General features: G+C 35.5%; 2 protein-coding genes and 1 long non-coding RNA gene across 6 annotated transcripts in view; 2 read left to right on the top strand and 1 right to left on the bottom strand.

Moving 5' to 3' along the window:
* Positions 1–2,475: 2,475 nt before the first annotated feature.
* LOC147764116 (bis(5'-nucleosyl)-tetraphosphatase [asymmetrical]-like) lies at positions 2,476–4,850 on the bottom strand. The gene is made up of 2 exons (XM_087002923.1): positions 4,587–4,850; positions 2,476–3,561 (listed from the first exon to the last, which is right to left on the bottom strand). Exons 1-2 carry the CDS (start codon positions 4,699–4,701, stop codon positions 3,251–3,253), a joined length of 426 nt encoding a protein of 141 aa, XP_086859049.1. The 5' UTR covers positions 4,702–4,850; the 3' UTR covers positions 2,476–3,250.
* Positions 3,829–21,456, top strand: part of LOC106168828 (uncharacterized) — a 24,043-nt gene continuing 6,415 nt past the window's right edge. The window contains exons 1-7 of one of the 4 annotated variants that reach the window (XM_013548029.2): positions 3,855–3,873; positions 4,860–5,018; positions 5,456–6,559; positions 6,825–6,922; positions 7,216–7,437; positions 7,972–8,059; positions 19,742–19,863. In XM_013548029.2, the coding sequence (XP_013403483.2) occupies positions 5,492–6,559; positions 6,825–6,922; positions 7,216–7,437; positions 7,972–8,059; positions 19,742–19,863 (1,598 nt within the window). In that variant the 5' untranslated portion in view covers positions 3,855–3,873; positions 4,860–5,018; positions 5,456–5,491. Of the gene's footprint in view, positions 3,874–4,846; positions 5,019–5,455; positions 6,560–6,824; positions 6,923–7,215; positions 7,438–7,971; positions 8,060–19,741; positions 19,864–21,456 lie in introns of those variants that run through there. The other 3 variants (XM_087002919.1, XM_087002920.1, XM_087002921.1) reach the window with 3 other exon arrangements.
* LOC147764115 (uncharacterized) lies at positions 11,619–15,120 on the top strand. The gene is made up of 2 exons (XR_015332250.1): positions 11,619–13,382; positions 13,658–15,120. It is a non-coding gene; the product is annotated as an uncharacterized LOC147764115 (long non-coding RNA).

The following is a 21,456-nucleotide window of genomic DNA, read 5'->3' as shown; positions in this document are numbered from 1 at the left end:
TTCATATAGACCCCCACATACACAAAATAAGGGACACAGCCACCAGTTTTGTGCTTGACAAGCTGTAAAAATGCAATCAACAAGAATTTTTAAACTTTTGCAAAAAATATATATGGTACAATCAAATTTAAGTTCTTCGTAAGATAGGTCAAGGGTCAATTTCAAGGTCACAGTAAATTGCCAGTATATGACTTCCTATTCAAGTTCAAGAGTAACTATGGACCTATCTCTGCCAGTTTTGGAGATAAAAGGGAAGCAAAATTTGCAAAGTTCAGTTCATGGTGAAAAGTAGGTCAAAGGTCAATTTTAAGGTCACATATTAGATTGTCAGTATATGACTTCCTATTCAAGTTCAATAGTAACTATGGACCTATCTCTGCCAGTTTTGGAGATAAAAGGGAAGAAAAATTTGCAAAATTCAGTTCATGGTGTAAAGTAGGTCAAAGGTCAATTTTAAGGTCACATATATATTGCCAGTAAATGACTTCCTATTCAAGTTCAATAGTAACTACGGACCTATCTCTGCCAGTTTTGGAGATAAAAGGGAAGAAAAATTTGCAAAGTTCAGTTCATGGTGAAAAGTAGGTCAAAGGTCAATTTTAAGGTCACATATAGATTGCCAGTAAATGACTTCCTATTCAAGTTCAATAATAACTACGGACCTATCTCTGCCAGTTTTGGAGATAAAAGGAAAGCAAAATTTGCAAAGTTCAATTCATGGTGAAAAGTAGGTCAAAGGTCAATTTTAAGGTCACATATAGATTACCAGTATATGACTTCCTATTCAAGTTCAATAGTAACTACGGACCTATCTCTGCCAGTTTTGGAGATAAAAGGAAAGCAAAATTTGCAAAGTTCAATTCATGGTGAAAAGTAGGTCAAAGGTCAATTTCAAGGTCACATTTAGATTGCCAGTATATGACTTTCTATTCAAGTTCAATACTAACTATGGACCTATCTCAGCCAGTTTTGGAGATAAAAGGGAAGCAAAATTTGCAAAGTTCAGTTCATGGTGAAAAGTAGGTCAAAGGTCAATTTTAAGGTCACATATAGATTGCCAGTAAATGACTTCCTATTCAAGTTCAATAATAACTACGGACCTATCTCTGCCAGTTTTGGAGATAAAAGGAAAGCAAAATTTGCAAAGTTCAATTCATGGTGAAAAGTAGGTCAAAGGTCAATTTTAAGGTCACATATAGATTGCCAGTATATGACTTCCTATTCAAGTTCAAAAGTAACTACGGACCTATCTCTGCCAGTTTTGGAGATAAAAGGAAAGCAAAATTTGCAAAGTTCAATTCATGGTGAAAAGTAGGTCAAAGGTCAATTTCAAGGTCACAGTAAGATTGCCAGTATATGACTTCCTATTCAACTTCAATAGTAACTATGGACCTATCTCTGCCAGTTTTGGAGATATAAGGGACTAAATGTTATAATTTTGGAGTTACCATAATGTGCCTTAAATTTCTTACAGAAAAAATTAATTAAAATAAAGAAAATGTCATTTTGGTCAAAATTCTTGAAATAGGAGGTGCTCTGAAGTTTCAGAAGTTCAAATTTGATGAAATAATGTCATTTTTGAACACAAGTTGTCTGCTTTGCCAAGCCTTATGTTTTATTTTTCCAGAGTTCAAAATTTATTATCCATTACCGTACTGCACATTTTGCTTTTACAACCAATATGTACTTTTTGATACAGCGTAACTCGAAAACCGTATGGAATACAAAAAAAAACGAGACCACCTCCAGTGTTGGGCTTTACATGCTCTACAAAATGCAAAAAAAGAATGGGTCTCTAGCGTTAACGGTTCCCGAATTAGAGACAGTTTTCAGTTTCGGTATCTTATGGCCGCTACTCCCGTGAAAATGCACCGATTGACCCCAAATTCATGGAGATGAAAGATGACCTGAAGGGTAACACTTTCCAATAATATTATTGGTTAAGTCTGTGTAGTGTCTGAATAACAGGGCAAAAAAAAAATTTTTTCGTAAAAAATTTCATTTTTTTGAAAATTTTGGCCCATTTGACCTTGAAGTAAAGGTCAAAGGTCAAATCCAAGGGTATATTTGAATCTACACATATGACTTTTGGAAAGCCGTCTATAGAAATTTTTCCCATAACTCCTTCCGTAGGGTAGATAATTAGCATTTAATTTTGCCATTTTTAGACAAGGGTGCATTGTAATGAGTGCCACACCCAGACCCCAATACCGACAAAGCCCAAATTTTACGTGGAACGAGTTGAGATTATAGGTGACCTAAATCCATGAGATGGGTACGGGGGCCCTTACCGTCTAGGAGGAGAAGCGGTAACGGTAGCCGTCCGGCGGAGCCGGCGGAGCTGGCGGAGCCGGCAGAACGATCCGGACGGGACCGAAACCATGTGTACCGCCAGCGCTAACGCTGGTGGTACAATAATATGAATTTTTACCAGTTTCTTCAAAATCCCGCTCAAAGTTTATTCTAAAAATTTTTGTGCATAAGATTTAAAAAGACTATATACAGTACTTCAGTACAGTATATGGTACTTCAGGGCAATCAGCAAATTTTTCAAGTATCCTCAACAACCAACCACTATTAGCACTACACCTCCTTGATTAACATGTGTAACCAGCCTGGGTTTTGAGGGAATCTTTTTCATTTTGTCAAATGAAATTAAACATTGGGTTTTGGTTTGGTTTCACAATTGATGTTTTAATTCATGCTAAAAGATCACCCACACTGTGGATTTAATTGACATTTCTTTCTCCTGAAAAAATTAAACACCATAACCAACCCTAAATTGTAGTTGCTATGCATCTCAAACATCCTCATATTTCTAAATAACAAAAACAAATTTTGTCTACCAAGTTTTTTCATCAATTTTGACTGTTCTTATATGGAAATTCCATTAAAAAACATGAAAACATGAACTTACACATTATCTTATTAAGTTGAGAGTACTTGTAATTACATATACAAGAATCATAACTTATGTCATACAATTATGTTACAGTCAATCTACTCATGATGAATATTTTTTAAATCAATAAAATTGAGTACTTTACATCATATGGTTTCATTATGTAAAATAGGTATCTTCAAAAAACATCATTTCAGTCTCTGTAATGATTGCACCAAGTATAAAAACATCTGGTAATTAAGTCACTAGTGTGTTACATCATATTCTTACATATATTAATATATACAGGTCTCATGAATAAACTGTAATTAACAGCACCTTTATAAGATTATAAAGTTCCAAACATATTCAAAGATTTTTAACAAATTCATGAACATCTTTCATTGCTTCTTGCATATCTGCAAATTTTGAATATATTAAAGATTCTTCAAAGTTCAACCATTTGTATGCTTGGTGTTCATGGGACAGTTTGACTGGTGTATTTCCATCTGCAAGTTCTGCCACCCAATAAACTACCCTCTTAGGCTTGCCTCTAACTTCATAATTAAGTATCTTTTGGAAGTCTTGATATATGTGTAACTGTTCTTTTTTTAATCCAGCTTCTTCTTCCGTTTCCCTTAAAGCAGTTTCAAACTCGCTCTCTCCTGGATCCACATGTCCTGAAAAAAAAAAAAAAAAAAAAAAAAGAGTGGAAGTGAATATCAAATTCTTTTAAAGCTTCCCAAACCAGGATTTTTCCACCAAAATCTATTTAACCAGTTTTCCTGGGGTAAACGGCATTTTCCTCCAACTAACCAACCTTTAATCTTCCTTTTCTGACACTCTATAATAATTTTGGAAAAAGCAAAAGATATGCCATTCATTCCAGTGAATACTGGTAGATTTCCAGATACCATGCGACTCTGGTGCTATGATCCATGTTATTTTCAAACTGTGTCAAGATGGCCAACTACAGAGGTGGGGCAGGGGTGGTGAGTATAGGCCTAATATTATTTATGTGGAATTGATTATGGCCACTTATCTATCAATATACATGTATGTTTCAAAGTTTTAATTGTTTTCATATAAATTCAACAAGAAGCGATTCATGTCTGTGCCAGTCAATATTTACTAGTAGCTGATTATATTGACTGCACCTCAGCGAGAATCCCTGCTGAGATAGATCGATCCTGCTAGAATGTTAACTTCTATTCTGAACACAGCCTTAGAAAGCTTCTACTATTTGGAACCAAACTCTTTGTAATTTGCATTTATAAGAACAGAAATAATAAGACATCCCAAGCCGGAAGACAGGGGGGGTAGGACATCAGAAATGCTCATTCATCCGTATTAGAATTTGATTCAGGTTTTTCAGAAAGAACAACAGAGGCAAAGGAAGGACCCAAAAAGTGGTACAGTGTACCAGTATATACGGTACATGCATGATGATAATAATAAATAAATAAATAAATAAATAAACGACAGTTCTGGGGCCTAGTTGAGGCAGTCAGTAAAAATTAAATGTGCATTAGTGAGGCACTTATGCAGTATATATATCCCCCAATTTCAAAAGCGTTTGATTTTTGACGTTTTTTCTAAATTCTGCTATCGTCCCTTAGTACTGTAGTACGCTTAAGTTAGTAGTAGATCTACGACGCTTGGTAGTACGCTTTAGTAAGTATTATTTAGCAAAGAACATGCACACCTTTGGGCGGAGTCCAGTGATGCTCTCCATATGATGTTTGCAATAACAGATACTGAATTTCACATTGAATTCGTCGAAAAATAATGAACCCGGCTGCTACAACCTGTCGAGACATCGTGTCGATAATCGTGCGTTGTCGTAATGGGCAGATTTAAGTGACGGACATCTTAGAGGTTTCAACTAAAGAAATAAGAACATGTGTTTTTGTTTGTTTGTTTGATGAGTTCGTTTTTCTGTATGAAGTATTGTGATGTATTATTATTCCATCCCTAGTTGTCGAAAACGACCCAGTAGCGATAGCGGGATTTTCAAAATGGCGCCGTTTGTTTACATCGGTTACTGCAGCTTGGAAGATATTGTTTTTAGATGTTCTTGAGAGCATATCTGGTCCTCAGTATGTAACAACAAGAAGGGAAAGAGTTTGAAGGAACAGTAAGTTTACTCATCTAAAATTTTTACCATCACTTGCCGTTGATATAAGTAGCTTGGTTAAGACAATGCAACGCCAACGGCAAACCGAACTTGTCACAATGCCAATTAACCTCACTTGAATTAGGGAACTTTGTTTGCGTTAAAACGCCAGCATTTGAAAACAAAATGCAGTTTCAGCGAGTCATTTTAGACAGATTGTCCCAAAAAAATATTACAATAAAAGATATTACAATAATATAAGCGTTTTTGTACCTACAGCCTACAGGTTAATATGCAATGTACATGTACCCTGTACATACTGTAGACTTTGCCTGAACTTCAAGCTTGGGTATATAGACCTACTCCACCGGGGTATGTGCATTTTAATAATTGCACATTAAGTAACAAAACATATCTTGCCATATGTTCAGTTAAAACATTAATACACTTATTTTTAGGAAGGGAGTACTCTGGGTTCCTCCCACCAGTCCAACATGGCAGCAGTGGGGTGCCTCTACGAGTGCCTAAGGGAGGCGAAGCTGGACCAGTATTACCCACATTTCAAGAACATGCAGGTCACAAGCCTGGAATCCCTGGTCAGCTTGTCTATGCAAGACTATGACAGATGTGGTGTGACATCTGCTCAAGATAAGCACAGGCTGTTTGAACTGATCCAGATAGTGAAGGATGTCCAACAACACAGTGGGAAACACTGCAGTAAAGGGTGTGGTAGACATGGAGAAAAATCTTCACCTCAAATGTCCAGTCAACAAGGTGCTGATGCAGTCATGGATTCTAATTTAACAACACCCGAAAAGAAGAGCGAAGGTTACACTTTAATCTTTAATAGTGTCAAGAAAAGATTGGCCATGAAGGATAAGAATATGCAGACTTCCCGTATACTTACAGGATTTACAGTCGTTGACATTCCTAGTAGCCAGTACTTACAGAAGAAAATTCAGTCCATGAGCCCACCACGACACACCTTACAGATCCCAACATTTGGAGATCTCATTCCTCAGGCATGGGAAGAATCTCAGGAAGCTAAACAAAAAAATACCCAGTCTGTTAATACAGTGATCTCAGTAGATGCAAACAGTCCTCATCACTACTCATATAGCTCACATCCTATCGCTGAAAGTGCCAAACATATGACTGGAGGTGCTTCCGAGTCTGTTAGCCACCGCCTGGTGACAACCTCCACCCCTCAGGGTATCTCAAGACTAGAAGAAAGCTACTTACAATATTTGACACCGAGTGGACACCCCAGTTCCTTGGGACCAAATTTTGGACCACCTAAAGCTAGGGAATCATTTGTTGAAAAAATCCATCATGGAAATGGATATAATTATGGATTGCCAAGGAGAAATCCGCATAGAAGATCTGTGAGTTCTAATAAGTTCAGTCAGGAGGAGAGGATAAAAGTTTGTGTGCGTAAGCGTCCTTTGAATAGGAAAGAGAAGAGAATGGGAGAAAAGAAAATTGTGGACACCAAGGATGAAACAACGGTGTTTGTCAGCGAATCCAAAGTGGCCATTGATTTAACTGACTTTATGCATCAAGTAAGATTTTTATAAAGATTTTTATTTTTATTTATTGATCTAATCTTTCATTTTTCAAAATTTGAGCAATTTTCTCTGTTTGTTTTAAAATGTATTTACTTATGTCAGGTCTATTTGAAAGGCCTACCAACTGAACAAAAACTGTGGCATTTACAGTGTGTGAATATCTATATTTCTTTGATTTCATGCAAAGGCATATAATGTAGGTGTTCTTTATACAATGTATGTATTTGAATATTTTTACATTTTTTTCTTTAATTTTCAGCATGAATTTGTTTTTGATGAGGTGTTTGATGAAGACTGTAGTAACCAAGAGGTATATGAAAGGACAGCAGGACCATTAGTAGACTGTGTCTTTCAAGGGTATGTTTCGTGAACCTTGAACCAGAAATTAAAGAAATACATACAATATGTAAGACTTGGTTAGAATGTATTCTGTAAATGATTATATTGCATTTTGTTATTATGTTCACTCTAAGCCTCACAAAATAAGCAATAAACATATCAAGAAAAAAATCCAGAAAGACACACATCCCAGAATCAAAAATTTTGCTTATAACTTTCAAACTCCTTATAATTAATGGTGAATAGCTTTTGACAAAATATTTACTAGTACATAGCAAATTAAGTTGAGTTGGTAATTTTATGTATTGCAGAGGGTCAGCAGTGTGTTTTGCATATGGGCAGACAGGAGCAGGAAAGACATACACCATGATGGGGAAGAAGAACGTCCCAGGCCTGTATGTGATGGCTGCAGATCATGTCTTCCAAAGAGTTCAGGAAATTGAAGAAGAAGAGGGAAGGGACCTTAGGGTGTGGGTCAGCTACGTAGAGATCTACCTCAATCAACTGTTTGACCTACTGGACAAAAGGAAAAGGTGCTTGTAGACAGCATTTAGTTGTAGAAAAAACATGAAATTATTATCAATGGCTATTGCTAATTGATGGAAAGTAGATCAGTAAAATTAAGTTTTGGATTTTTAAAATATAGATTCTGGAGTTTTAAAGAAATATGGAGAATAAAAGGAGTTGGGTTTTATCGTATCTGTAGAGAAGGATTGTGTCATTTATCCTTTTTATTCTGAACTTGCCAAACTTTGTACAGTTATGTTACAGTGTTAAGTGCAATTCTTAACTATCTTCTATATATTGCAGTTCAAAGATATATCTGTGCATTAATGCTACATGAACTTCTACACACTATACTTTTAAAAGAATATTGTGGTGTAATAATCATGTAATAATCATGGGTGGATTGAGGCCGTCTTCTGGGTCTTCCAGAAGATGATCAGATTTTTTCAAGTTTACATTTACGGGGATCTAATTTTCCCTGGTGGAAGATAATTTGGATGACTGTTGGAAAATATCTCTAGATCTGCCCCTGAAAATTACAGACTATGTTTCCTTTTCAGAGTTCATGTTCGTGAGGATGGTCGCCACAATGTCCTCATTCGAGGTCTGTGTAAAACTGTGGTCAGAGATGTTCAGACATTGATGGCAGTAAGTGTTCCTCTTCATTGTCATATTGCTTACATGCATAGTTGGTTAGTAATGAAGGGTTGCAAACCAGCTGCTACTTACCAATTTTAATGTGGCACGAATGTAGAAATTTGTTATCACTTGATTTGCATGTTTTGTTTTTCTTTTGGGATTGACTCTACTGTGGTGGAAGAGGATATTTTGTAAGTTAAAAAGTGACATAAATCTGTTACACACAGTATGTTATCCAACCACAGTTTTTAGATCTATAAATATTCTCCGGTTTAGCCAGTCTGAAGTGAAGTGGTAAAGAAATGCCAAGCAAGGTCCATAATTTAAATTTTGATTTGATCTGATTGATCATGGCAGCTTTTCCAGAGTAATCATAGCAGAATGTTTTCTCGGCTATTCTCTGAGGTAGGATGACCTATACAATGAAGATACACATGAATGCACACAGTGATCTATTTCCTCCAAGTAGAGAGGAAGTGCATCAACTGCAATAAGGAAAGATATATTGCTTCAATAGACTGAGGCAGGCATAGGAAATTTTCTCCAGAGAAATATTGAAATTTATGAACTGTTTCACCAGTTAAACTGAATTGATTGGAAATGTGTAGTTAAGATAAAGCAAAAATTTGCTAAAGTAGCTCTAGCATCTTGTGATATTTTGGAAAAGCTTTTACTTGTGGTCATATGAGCAGTTTCATCTTGGCTGCACTTTCTTTGGAGTTGTTAACTCTATGCATAATGTGTAATCTTAGCATGATTTAGAATAGGTAACCTTTGTTTTCTTGTGTTATTCTATTGAGTACTTGTTGCCAGCTGTTGCCAACCCCGTTTCTTTATCAACCCTCTTTATCTATAGTTATTTATTCCTTCCCAATCCAGCATACATAGGGCAACGTTAGAGGTTTTATTCATGATTGATTTAAGGAGAAGTTACAATAAGGAATTATGATTTTGAAATAAAATGGAAAGAACAATGTTTAATGCAAAAAAAAAACATTTTCTGTCATTAATAAATTATAGATATTCAAGGGCAAAAATGAATAAAAAAGTAATAATAAAAGATTTTAGATTTTTCTTCATAGCTGTTGAAAATAATGAATAATCCAGTTTTTATACAGAAAAATGAACATTCCTGTTACAGCAAAGGAAAACAGGATGAATTGGGATGGGACAAAAATGAAACAAGAATGTTAAACTCTCATCTGTTGTCTGTCGTGAATCACACTGCTAAATAATTAATTCTAAATCCATTTTTATAGCTTGTGTCAGGACACAGGTAGCCAATATTCCTGTATTGTGTTTTTATTGAAAGTTTCTGCTTTACATGCACTGCAACTTATCAGGTTGTATTTCCTGTCAGTGCTTTGTGTTTGTAGCGCTGATACATCATGATGGACTGTATAAGCTTTCTCATTTCACGGCTGAAGAGATTTACAAAGATAAATGAAAAAGAGAGCAATGCAAAAATAGCCCAATGGAATGTATTGTGAATATTTTTTTTTCATTAAAGAGAGAGAGCATATGTTCCAGAACTGATTGTTTCCAGTGTTCTCTTGGAAATTTCATTTGTTTTTATTGAGGTTCAGTGGTTACCCTATTCTGCCTACTAATTAGTTCTTATACCCTTATATTAGCATATATGATAATAGTGGCAGAAGGATATCTATCTTTTTCATAACTGTATAGATACTTTTTTTTTCAAATTGTAGTTCCTTTTAAGTCTTCTTGATCTAGAATTTTTTGTTTTAGGGGAATACAGCAAACTTTCTTTATCTGTTAGTAAATGCTTAGAATATCTTCTACATGTAATGATTGTTGCCTGAAGGTTGGAACCAAATTATTGCTTTTTGAAAATTACAGTGTTACAGAGGGGTAAATCTAGACCCTTTTTTATGCAGGGTACGTAGTGAAGCTTATAAATAAGTAAATGCTATATGTCCACTGTAGGTGGTCTTTATGGATAGTGGACATGATTCATAGTGTGCTCATGAGCTGGCTGGTCAACTTTATTACAGCATTCCTTTGACATACCCTGATTAAGCTGGACAATGACAATGAAACTTGATTAAGTCAGAACATGAGATGTTCATTTGGATTTGCTGTTGGATTATATAACATTATCTATTTACATAGGTTCTAATTGGGCATTATCGGAGCGTTGTGCAAAGAGGACTATGGTACTTGGTATTTGATTTATACTACTCATTGTGTTTGAAATGAGGCTGTCAGACTGGTAAAATTGTAGACATGGCACATATCAGTTCACCTGGAAAATGTCCATTTTGAGGACCCATGGGGTAAGGAAATAATGTGATTTAACAGGTTAAAAGGAAAATCCATCTCTGTTCTTGGATAGAATATACACAATTGTATTTGCATATACAGGCCTTTTAAATGGATAAGCCATTTACAAACTCAAGCCCCAGATATGTGAGCAGCAATGTAAAATTAACAGGCAAGATCACCGTGCTACAAAACACGAACAGTAAATCCACTTACATACCTGTTTGGTATGTTTATATGTGCTGGAGATTGTTGGGAGTGCTTTGCTCCCATATAAATAGGTGGTATGGATAGTAGATTATAGGAATACTTCAGTTTAATTTTTGATTTATTCTCTGTTCATTTATTCTCCGTTTATTTTTTTGATGAAAAAGTAAATCCATGGAAACAGATACATGTAATTGTGAGTTATTGAATCACAGAAAGCTGCAATGCACTGTTTGTCATATTTTCTGCCCTTCAAAATCATGGTCCTGGTTTGAAGAAAGGAAGCTGTATGTGTACAGCCAGACACCCAAATCTACCATGCCTTCTTTACGCCGTGCTCGTGGCTACTTATTTTACGTTCATGCTCTGAAATTGTAGCTTTTACTGAGTCTTTTACTTTGGCATTCAGACTCCCAAATCTAAGGCTTGTAATAGCAAACGGCAATTAACATTTTTGAGGCCCGAGAAGAAGAGATTGCCAAAATTTATTTGGACTCATTGACTTTTATACTGTTCAGTCTTATTGTGGTGACATCACCAACATCTTGATATGCAAAGGACATACAGATTACTTCATGTCAATATTTGAAGAACAAAAAAAAATGCAAGTGGTCCATGTATCCATGAAAATACTTGTGATCTGTGCATATGTACTAGTACGAGTACGTATATTACTGTTAGACAGGAGATAGTTCTTGAGGACTGAGTATTGATTGTGCTTAGAGTATCTGTGTAGCCTTTTATTACAGGTTATCTCCCTTTTATCTTTCCACATGGCAAAGTCAGTAGCCTAATAATTTTGATTTAGGCTACCGCTAAACTGATTGCTAGATTGTAGAGCTTGCTCTTCCCCACCACAGCTCTAATAGTAATGCAGCACACTGGAGGGGTTGGCTGGCTGCTAATATAGCCCACATTAAGCAGCTTGGTTGCCTTGATTCAATAGTCCCTTATGATGACAGCATTGAGTCATCAAGTGTGCTTGAGGCAGTCTAGTTAGATCCACCAGCAAGGTAGGACGGACAGAGAAGAAAGGATTTATAAATATCTCAGTTTTTGGCAGCTGTAAAAGGTATTTTGCAAAGATGTAGTAAAATATTCTGTGCATACAACATCACAGTAATACATTGTGCTTTCTGAAGAGCATAGGTTATTTTATGATATTTGGAAAGAGATATAGTTTTCCCTTTTTGAAGCTGTTGAAATACCTTCATTTTTCTATATTGAAGAAAAAATCACACTTTATTAATTTACCTAATTTTATAAGAATTGTTAAGTAAATGATAGTCCACGCACATGCATGGTCATATGAGCAGAGACTTTTAATATTAGCTCCAGTGAATAAGTATTTCAGACTTCACATGTTTCAATTATGAGCCTCGTGTACCTGACAAGTTTCCACAAGTAGCACACCTTGACCATAGGGCATGCTATCTGAAGAGAGATGTGCCATTATGACAGAACAAATCCCAACCAAACAGGTGTTAATATACTGCATGTGCCCTTAAGTCACACAAAGAAGATAGCATGTGTGCATTCATAACAGGTCCAACTTAAACCAGGAAATGGTCTAAGGGACCGTTCACATGAAAAATCTATTTTCTAAAAATCTAAAAATCTATTTGCGGTATCTTGTGATCACGGTCTGTGCCCTGAATACCCCACGGCGTAATTACGGGCAGCGCGAGCCAGTTACTTCCAAAGCTGTAATTAATTCTCGGTGCTGCTAGTAAAGGCTTAAATTGTGTATGGCTGCCCATCATATCCTAGCTAGGCTCACTCTTGGATACATTTTGTGCAAGAAATATAGCTGAATCAAATTTTTACTCATGTAAATATTTTAAGAACAAATATTATTTCAAAACTTTGAACCAGGTTTATGAGAAAGTTGGCTATAAATATTTTAATAATTTGATATTGAGCAAAATAGAAGACATTGGCATTTGGCTAGAATCTACAATGGTAGATTTATACCAGCTTAGAAGAATACTAGTAAATCTTAAATTATGTGAATTTTTTTTTAAATTTAAAATTACTTGGTGTCATCATTTAGACTATTTCTGATTTAAACTAGATCCTAATTATAAGTGGTCCCTCTAAGAGCAAAAGCCTGAGTTTGCCTCTAAAGGTCTGCCGGAAAGTGTGCTTCAGGTTAGGCTACATCATGCTGGTGTGATGCACCCTCTGGATGAAACTGACCCTGGGTTGGTTCCAGAATGAAACTAGAGTCAGTCACTCGTTATTCATATTGGGTCTCAGTTAAGCCTAACATTATTTCTATTTTCTTTTCCATATGTTGTTTTCTGCTCCTAGTGACAGGTTTGTGATGTTATCATTAGAGTCTCTGCTATGTACTTGTATAGTTGTCATTGGTCTGAGCTAGAGTTTCTATGGTCTATCATTCTGATGGCTAGTTGATGTCCCATTTCCCAGCAGTTGCCAATGCAGTACTCACATGCATACAATTGTAACACTGATGGAACTGTAGTACACATTTGCAGGTAAATTTAGGTTTTTATCCTAAAGGGATCACAGCATTCTTTTAAAACTTATAATAGATTTCAGATATATTAATTGCTTTGTGCTCAAAAAATATTCATGAAAATTAGATCCATTCCTTAGGGAATCTTTAGACAAAACTGTCATTTCCAAAAGCTAGGGATCTAATTTTCATGAATATTCTTCAATATAACTATATACAGGGTCAGTAAAACCATTTTCTCACTACAGCGGAACCAGTTTTGAACTAGACTCATATGTGATGTGACACCCATCTCTACACAAAGATAACACCGATATAACTATCTAGTCTATAAGCCAAGGGATAGGGATAGGAGTGAATGTGAGGGACAACAAAGATTATTTTAATGCTATCAAAAAATTCATCAGTTGTTAGAGATGTGCTTAATTATTTCGCATTTACAGACCATGTGCTGAAAAAAATTGAATTATTCGAGTCATGATTTTTAGTGTCAGCAAAAGATTAAAGTTTAAAAAATGGCAGTGGTTTATTCCTTAGTGCCAGTATGTAATTGCTATTTATTTATTCTAATTGCCAGATAGTTTAGTCCCTAATAATCCTGCAAACATCAATCCATGTATAAATTTACATTTCAGATAAGCCTGCATCCTTTTATGTCTGGACCTTGATATTTTTATGGCAGTTTTCCATGCTGCAACATTTTAGACTACATCTCCGTCGGTAGTATTATAGTATTTACTAAATTAGGACTGGTGGGATGGCTTGTGATTTTTTAAATGTTGAAAATGTATCCAAACTTCATCTTTTGGCAATTTTGCAACAGTCATTGCATTAAAATATGTATGCAGTTAATTGAATATACCTTATTATTTTGTCTGATGAAACATGGCAAGCACATTTTAAAAGTCACTGGCTTTTTTTTTTTTTTTTTTTTTACTTCACCTATTTCTCCTCCACTAGGAACATGTTTTATATTACAAAAAGTTTAGACTGCTCCATGCCACTGGAATGCTGATTCTTGTGTTCCAAATCCATTTGATAAATGATGAATGCAGATAAAAGAATGAGTTTTTTTACATGTTTAGGTATCTAACTAGCCATCAGCAAATAGATGATTTAGATTAAAGAGGCATTTGCATTCATTTATGAAAGCAATCTCAGCCACTGGTGATATCAAAAGGCTCAGGTAACTAGTGGCTATTACAAAATTAATTTCCGCTCCTGGTTATTAGCAGGTTTCCAGTGACAGGAGTTTAAAAAGCTCTCTCTGGGATGGCCCTGCAGGTGCTGTACAACTGAAGCTGTGGACCGACTTCCTATCAAGCGCATGCCTCAATGCTTTTTACTATATTGCTTTTGAGATCTTTTTTCTCCACCATCTGTTTGCAAGAGTCTTGGCTGATACTGAGTTACTCTAAAGAATAAATGATAATGAGCCATTGATCTGCAAAAATATATTGCAATTATCCTTTTTTAAATTAATATGATCACTATTCACAGATTCATTTTATCTTGACATCTTACAGATGTATTTCTCTTTAAGTATTCATATTTTTGGCCAAACTAAGGCTAATAGCACCTGTTGGTATTCGGTTTTTAGGTTCATTTCTTTAGCATATTTTCAGCATATTTCCTGACTGTAAACATTGCTGTCTTTAACATAACCTAAGATGCTCATTGTTAAATGTCAGTGCCAAGTATGCAGGAAACACAAACTGTTGTATTTCATAGAAAAATAGATAAATGCATTTTAATTACATGAAAAACAAGTGTTATTATTAATTTATTCTTTTAATTTGTGTGTTCACTTATTAGTGATGATGAAATAGTGCATGTAGACATTTTTGTTATAAGGGTGGGCTAGTTGTACGTGTAATTATGTATTATACATACTTGTAACTACAGGAACACACATTTATCAGTAAAAGAGGTAGACAGCATTGGAAGATTAGACAGTGCCAGGCATCAAAGAAGCTATATAGTAGTAGTTGGTTTAGCTTTTGGCATCCCCACTATAAAAGCATTGCATGATTAGCCAATGTCAATTTTGTCAAGGAGTTTTATGCAATAAACCAGGAACTGACGCATGTGAAGTCTATGAATACTGGTGCATTGCTTTTGCACAAAGAAATTCATGTCACTTAAATTGTTGGTGAAGTGGTCACTAGCAATTTCTTCAATGTCACGCTAGCCATCACTATCACAAAGGATAGGTCATTTGATCGTATGATATGAAACCTGATTCTGTGTCTGTACCATAATCTATATCTCTTTTTTTTCTATTTTATAAAATTTAGTAAAAGTAACTGAATGTTGTGTGAGTTTTATATATGACAAGCACTGCTCTTTTATACTTTCAAGATAATATTTTAGAGGTGTGATTCATTTCTTGTTGTGGTCTGAATGATAAATTTATACTTGGGAAAAGGTAAAAATCATAACGGTGTCATTAAGATACAGGATGCGATGACTAGATAATCAAAGCTCCATACAAGCAATGTGAGTAGGATTTTCTTGCGGTGATTTATTGCCACACAGGATTTCATTTAGAGATGAAAAAAATGAATTTTTTGAGTTAACAGTTGACTTAAAGCTTATATAGTGGCATGAAGGTAACCACAACAGTTAAGTGATAAATGTTAATGTAATAAAGTTCTGAGTTATATACAGATAATCAACTTTTCCTATTTGTGAAGAGATTTCTCTTTAAAATATATTGAGGTATCTTTTCATATGTGTGTGTGTGCGCGTGTGTGTGTATATGTGGCAGTGTTATTCATAGTTAGATATGAAAATACAGTGTTGCCAACTATAAGAGGCATTTATGAATATTTTTAAGCAAAGTATGGACACCTGGTAAAATACACACCAACCACCAATTCCCCTCTGCTTCCTAATACCTAGGTAAGATACATGTAGTTTTGCCTTATATAAGTGATCCTAGAAGGAAGTTTCAGTTAAAGTAAACTATAAAAAATCATGCAACTCCACCCTTATTTTATCACCATTTGGTTTGAAAAGGGAGGATAGGTAGCATAAGTGTAAGCATAATAAACCTGTGATATGAAATCACTGGCAGGTGAAACTGAAACAATCTACCCATAGTCATGATGTTATCTCCACTATTAAAATCACAGAACTATCAGAACTGTGACAAATAATAAGACCCCCGATTATTCGCCACCCACTTTAGCCCACATAAAATGAATCCTTCATGAGTCATTCTTCTAAAGATGAACCGCATTGAAAGAAGAGTGCCTTCTAATGATACTGTTGTGCGCCCATCACTGAGAGAGGGAGCTGTGCTATATCAGGATCTAGCGTTGTTGTGAATGTAAGGGTTTCTTCAGGTACATGTGCTTACCAGCAGTAGAATCAGTCTCATGTTAACTTATCAGAGTGCCCACATATTATCCAACTGATGTGGCCGTACTAACTGCTTGAAAGGACAGGGGCTCCATTGTTGTAGCCGTTTCATTGAGAACTGTAACAAGAGAGAGATGTACATATACTGGTAGTAAGTCTGTGGTAAGTTGTTGAATACTTGTATATATATATTGCTTTGGAATATGCAGTCCCATCATCATTTGTCAACACCAGAAATGTTTGAATTGTTTTGTTATCAAACAGACAATGAAGCAAACAACACGTGGCTGCTCAGTGTAGATTCAGTGTGACAACAAAGTATTTATGTAGCAGCAGTGCAGCTGTTTATTAATTTGTGGATGTTTTGATGTTGAATGAAGCAACCTGCTGTAAGAAAGATGTAATTAACTGTGTACATGCAACTTTCTATGATTTCAAAGGTGACAATGGCAAAGGTAAAAGAAGAATAAAAATATATTTTGCCACCCAAATGCAGCACAAATAATTTTTTTCTTTGAAACTTTTTAGATTTTCTTTGACATGTTTTTTACATACAAATTATGCAGAGCTAATGGTCTTCATGGTATATGTACCGGTATATATGAGTGGCAGATTTAGGGGGGTGTCAGGGAGGTCCTGACCCCCTCCCCTTCGATTTCTGAAAAAACACACACACACATACACACCAACGGTTCCCTCTTGAAATGAGAATTTTGACTTGCTGAATCTTAGTTCTAAACCTTACCAAATGGCACTGTTTGCCCTCTAAAATATCAAAATATTTTTGGGGCCCCAAATCCCATGCCAAGTGTAGGGGGGGGGGGGGGATGAGGGTCAACTTTGCATCCCTGGACCCTCTTCAAATAATCTTGGATCCACCCCTGTTTATCTTTGTGAAAAGTTGTTTTACATGTATTATATGTGAGTCACGATAGGTATCACTCCAGGGCATAAATGCAAAATATAAGACTATGCAGTACATTAAAGGGAGAAGTACAAGTATATAATTATGTGCAGAGAAGATAAACTGTTGAATAAAGTTATATCAATAAACTGTTTATCACATGATTATTCCCTCATTATTCTTGAGTTTTACCGGTACTTGTCTTGGATGTCACTATAAAAATAATAGTTTCAGTGTTATTGTTGGAAAAGGAATGACCATTTCTGGACTGTGCACAGCTTGAGACAGTAATGTCCAATAAAAGGCCAATAATGACCCCGAGGCATGGGAAAAAATTGGATGTTTTCTCTATTGATGCCCTTTTCTTCATAAAATCAATGGATAATTCCAGGGGTTTTCTTGATCATTGGGCATACAGTTTTTACAACATGCATTGTACTATGCTGCAAAGTGTGCAGTAGTATGCGTTATAAAACAGAATAACATAAAACAGCACAGGCACACATGGAGTAATGCATGTTAATTGACAATGTACCATCCAGAGAGAGGCATATGGGCTTGTTATTTCTTTCTCAGATGGCAAAAAATGACAGTATGAGGTACATGTTTAAGTATCAAAAGTTGATTAAGGCTTCGTTCACATGCAATGTCTATTTTCTATTTTCTATTTTCTATTTTCGGTATGTCTTATGATCACGGTCTGTGCACTGAATATCCCGCCGCGTAATTACTGGCAGCGCGAGCCAGTTACTTATAGTAACTTATAGTAACTGGCTCGCGCTGCCAGTAATTACGCCGCGGGATATTCAGTGCACAGACCGTGATCATAAGACATACCGAAAATAGAAAATAGAAAATAGACATTGCATGTGAACGAAGCCTAAGTGACACCATGCAAGCATGAACAGAGAACAGGGCAGATGAGTTTTGATCAGATTTTATTTTTATCCATCTTTACTGCTTATCTGAATTTCACATTATTTACAGAGTTTGAGTGGAGCAGATGGTTGATTATTGAACTGCACTCTTAAAGTCCTCATGTTCTACTCCACTAGTTTGTAATCAGCGTCACACATATCATTTGATGTTAATATTATGGTACTCATGCAGGTGGTTACTGAGTGTTGCCAAGACTACTTCTGATGAATTATATAGTAAAAATGTACATTAATTGACTTTAATTCAGATGGCAGAATAAGGAATAAGAAACTCACATACAAAATAAAAAAAGAAATAATTAAGGGAAAAATAAGGAAAGGGAAAACACTTACATATACTTAAGCAATTAAGAGATTGGAAGGTTTGATACTTATAAAGAGAAACATCGAGTTAAATCTGATTTAAATATATGGCAGGATCTTGGCAATATTGTAAGTTGTTCATGCATTCCAAGTTACAGCACAACATTATGACATAACCTATACCATAGGAATTAATATATCTTAATATTTTCCCTACTACAAATTAATACCACTTCAAAAGTCATTTTCTATGTTGCATAGTGATATTTTGCTGGCAGGTTTTTAACACATTGTCTGACGAGGTCAGAGTTGACTCAGCAGTCATTGATGCCCAGTGGCCCCCAAAACATGTTTGCATACAGCAATAGCAACATGTTTTTGAGCCAAGCACCTGCCTCACTGCCTCCAGAGCAAAGCTTAACAAAACCAAGCCAATAACACATGCTCTTACAATGCTCTCTACCTGAGTGGTGGCATAACTGCAGTTCAAAATATAACCCTGTCAAAATATTGAAGTGCCGTGTATTAACAATCATGCAAGTGACCATTTCTGATTCCATTGATCAGATTACGCTTTTCTCTTTCAGTTTCATCCATCAAAATTCCTTCTCAGTTTGAACTGTAAACTGAATTAACTGAGGCGTGAAATTTCTGGGGTTTTATTGCTCCCTGTCTCCAGGCTTTGACCTAGATTGTTACTTGTTAGATTTATTGAGCAAAAGTGTGAGCTGATTGGTAAAAAAAAAGTTAAACAGAGTAGTGGTGACCTTTTAGAGCTCTGGGGAATTTCAGCAAAGTCACTCAGGAGTTTTAGTGTCTATTGCTGCAGATATGGTTTATAGTTCACTCCTCATGTAACCTACATTATGTATACAGGTGAGCCTGAGACATATATTTACATATAGCAGGTTGGACAAGCTTCTCTTAACTTGGATCTGGAAGTAGTTGGGAATCTGCATTACATTATATTGTTTGACCTAAATCTGAGTCTGATGTAGGGTTGTGATTTCTGTCTGATTCTATAACACTGTTCCCATTGCTTTTATTTTATTTGCTGTGTGAATAGATAATTTTCGCAGTAAGAGCAACACATGTTGCATGTTGACGTAGTTAATATTGGCATATATATATTGTGAGATTGTATTATCAACATTTCTGTCACCAGTAAAGCCATCCCTTCATGTTATTATCATTATTGTCATTGTCAGGTAATTGAAGCAGGTAACAGTTTGCGTAGCACTGGGACAACAGGTGTCAACCCTGATTCTTCTCGTTCACACGCCATTCTTCAGCTAGAGGTCCGGGACCAACATGAAAGGAGACTGGGAAAGTAAGTGCACAGCATCATGTTGATTTTAAAACATTTCTCAAACAGTAATTATTAAATGTGCTTTTTCTTTACAGCCATGCAGTTTTTTTTAACTGTTGAGGATTGTATGTTTGTTTTGCATGCCTGCCTCTTCCCTTTTTACAATTACCATTTTCCTGTATATATCACTTTTTTACAGAAAATAGGTCTCTTAAATAAAGAAAGAACTTGCATACAGTATGTACTTTAGTCATAATCTAGTATTCCTTGTAATGTGGTTTTCCATAACAGTCACAGTCATAATTATGCTTATTTTTTCATTGTAAATTGCTTCTGAAGCCTAAAGCCTGTTAAAGTCTTCCTAGTTTGCCTCTAATTTCATGATATTATTGAAAACAAATTTTCTTTAAAAAACACTCACATGTTAGAGCCTTTTTTCCTTTGAACTTTGGTTAGTGCATGGGGCAACATGAAATATGAAAACATGTAGGTGTATGGCACTGTAGAAGATCGGTAAAGGTCAAATGCACTTTTTAGTCTGGAGCTCTTTTGACAAAAAATAAAAGAAGTAGTCTGAATAGTTCTAAGTTCAGAAGGATGTAGGAAACATTTTCAAGGATGAGTGAAGGTATTCTATTTCTCTGTATTCTTAACCTATTTATTCACTACCAGTACTCTTGTTATTATTATCATTATTATTGTCATGATTATTATGATTTAAAAAATATTTGTAATTTGAAGATTTGAAAAGGACCTTTGGTAGGATAAAATATTGAATGAGAAGTTGATAAGTATAGCTTTAAATAGTGGTTATATACTGCTGGCCACAATTCAGACAACCCTCTGTTTTGAAAACTTTATATTGATCTTGGCTTGGGTACTAGAACACGCAGTCAATTCTGCTGGTAGTTTAATTTAACAGTAACTGCTAAGAAAGACAGAAACAGATGCACTCTGACTGTTAGAAAATTGGCTTTGCTTTGAATAAATGCAATTTCCTAAACTGCATACCTAATAGTTTGGTACTTTAAAACCTCTCATGTTTTTGAATTAGGAAAGTTTTGAGGCGGTGGTTGGGGGGGGGGGGGGGGGGGGTGTGCAAGTGAATTTCCTATGAAATGCACTATTTAGGTACTGGTACTGTTGCTAAGACCTTGTCTTTTCTTCATGTCAGGGATATTGGCAGGTCCTTTCAAAAGTTGTCTGTTTTTGTAACAGCAATATCCTTTTCCATGTTGTAGTTGTACTGCTGCAGGGCTATTGCTTGGCCTCCACATTCATGGACAGTCATTTGCCAATAATGGATTTGTATTTCCTACTTTTCCATGTTGAAAGTCTCATGTGGAATTTAAATGGCTTTAGTTGGCTTGTGTGCAAGCCAGAAACTCCCTGGGATGAAGTATGGACTGATATAGGGCTTCTAATCTGTTTAGTTATTCAATTGGCATTTTGCTATTAAACTGAATCTGCAAAAATTATATCTGAATTTCTAAAATGGGAAGATGTAAGTACATTTGTTGGCTGCATGCATGCTATATTTTGGATGTTAACCAATGTGACATATTGTAGTATATTGTACTGAATTATTTTAAAAAAGGAATTCAGGACTTGCCT

This window comes from Lingula anatina, chromosome 1 (assembly GCF_051362555.1).
Source record: "Lingula anatina isolate TDL-2025a chromosome 1, LinAna3.0, whole genome shotgun sequence".
NCBI classification, from domain to species: domain Eukaryota; kingdom Metazoa; phylum Brachiopoda; class Lingulata; order Lingulida; family Lingulidae; genus Lingula; species Lingula anatina.
Note: the sequence above shows the minus strand (reverse complement) of the source record. Positions and strands in the feature narration are given on the sequence as shown.

What these genes read in the sequence shown, in the direction of transcription:
- LOC147764116 (XM_087002923.1), bottom strand. Translation starts at nt 4,701, where the DNA reads ATGTCTCGACAGGTTGTAGCAGCCGGGTTCATTATTTTTCGACGAATT. An exon ending in TCACTGGACTCCGCCCAAAG is followed by an intron (nt 3,562 to 4,586) that starts GTGTGCATGTTC and finishes TTTTTTTTTCAG; the next exon opens with GACATGTGGATCCAGGAGAG.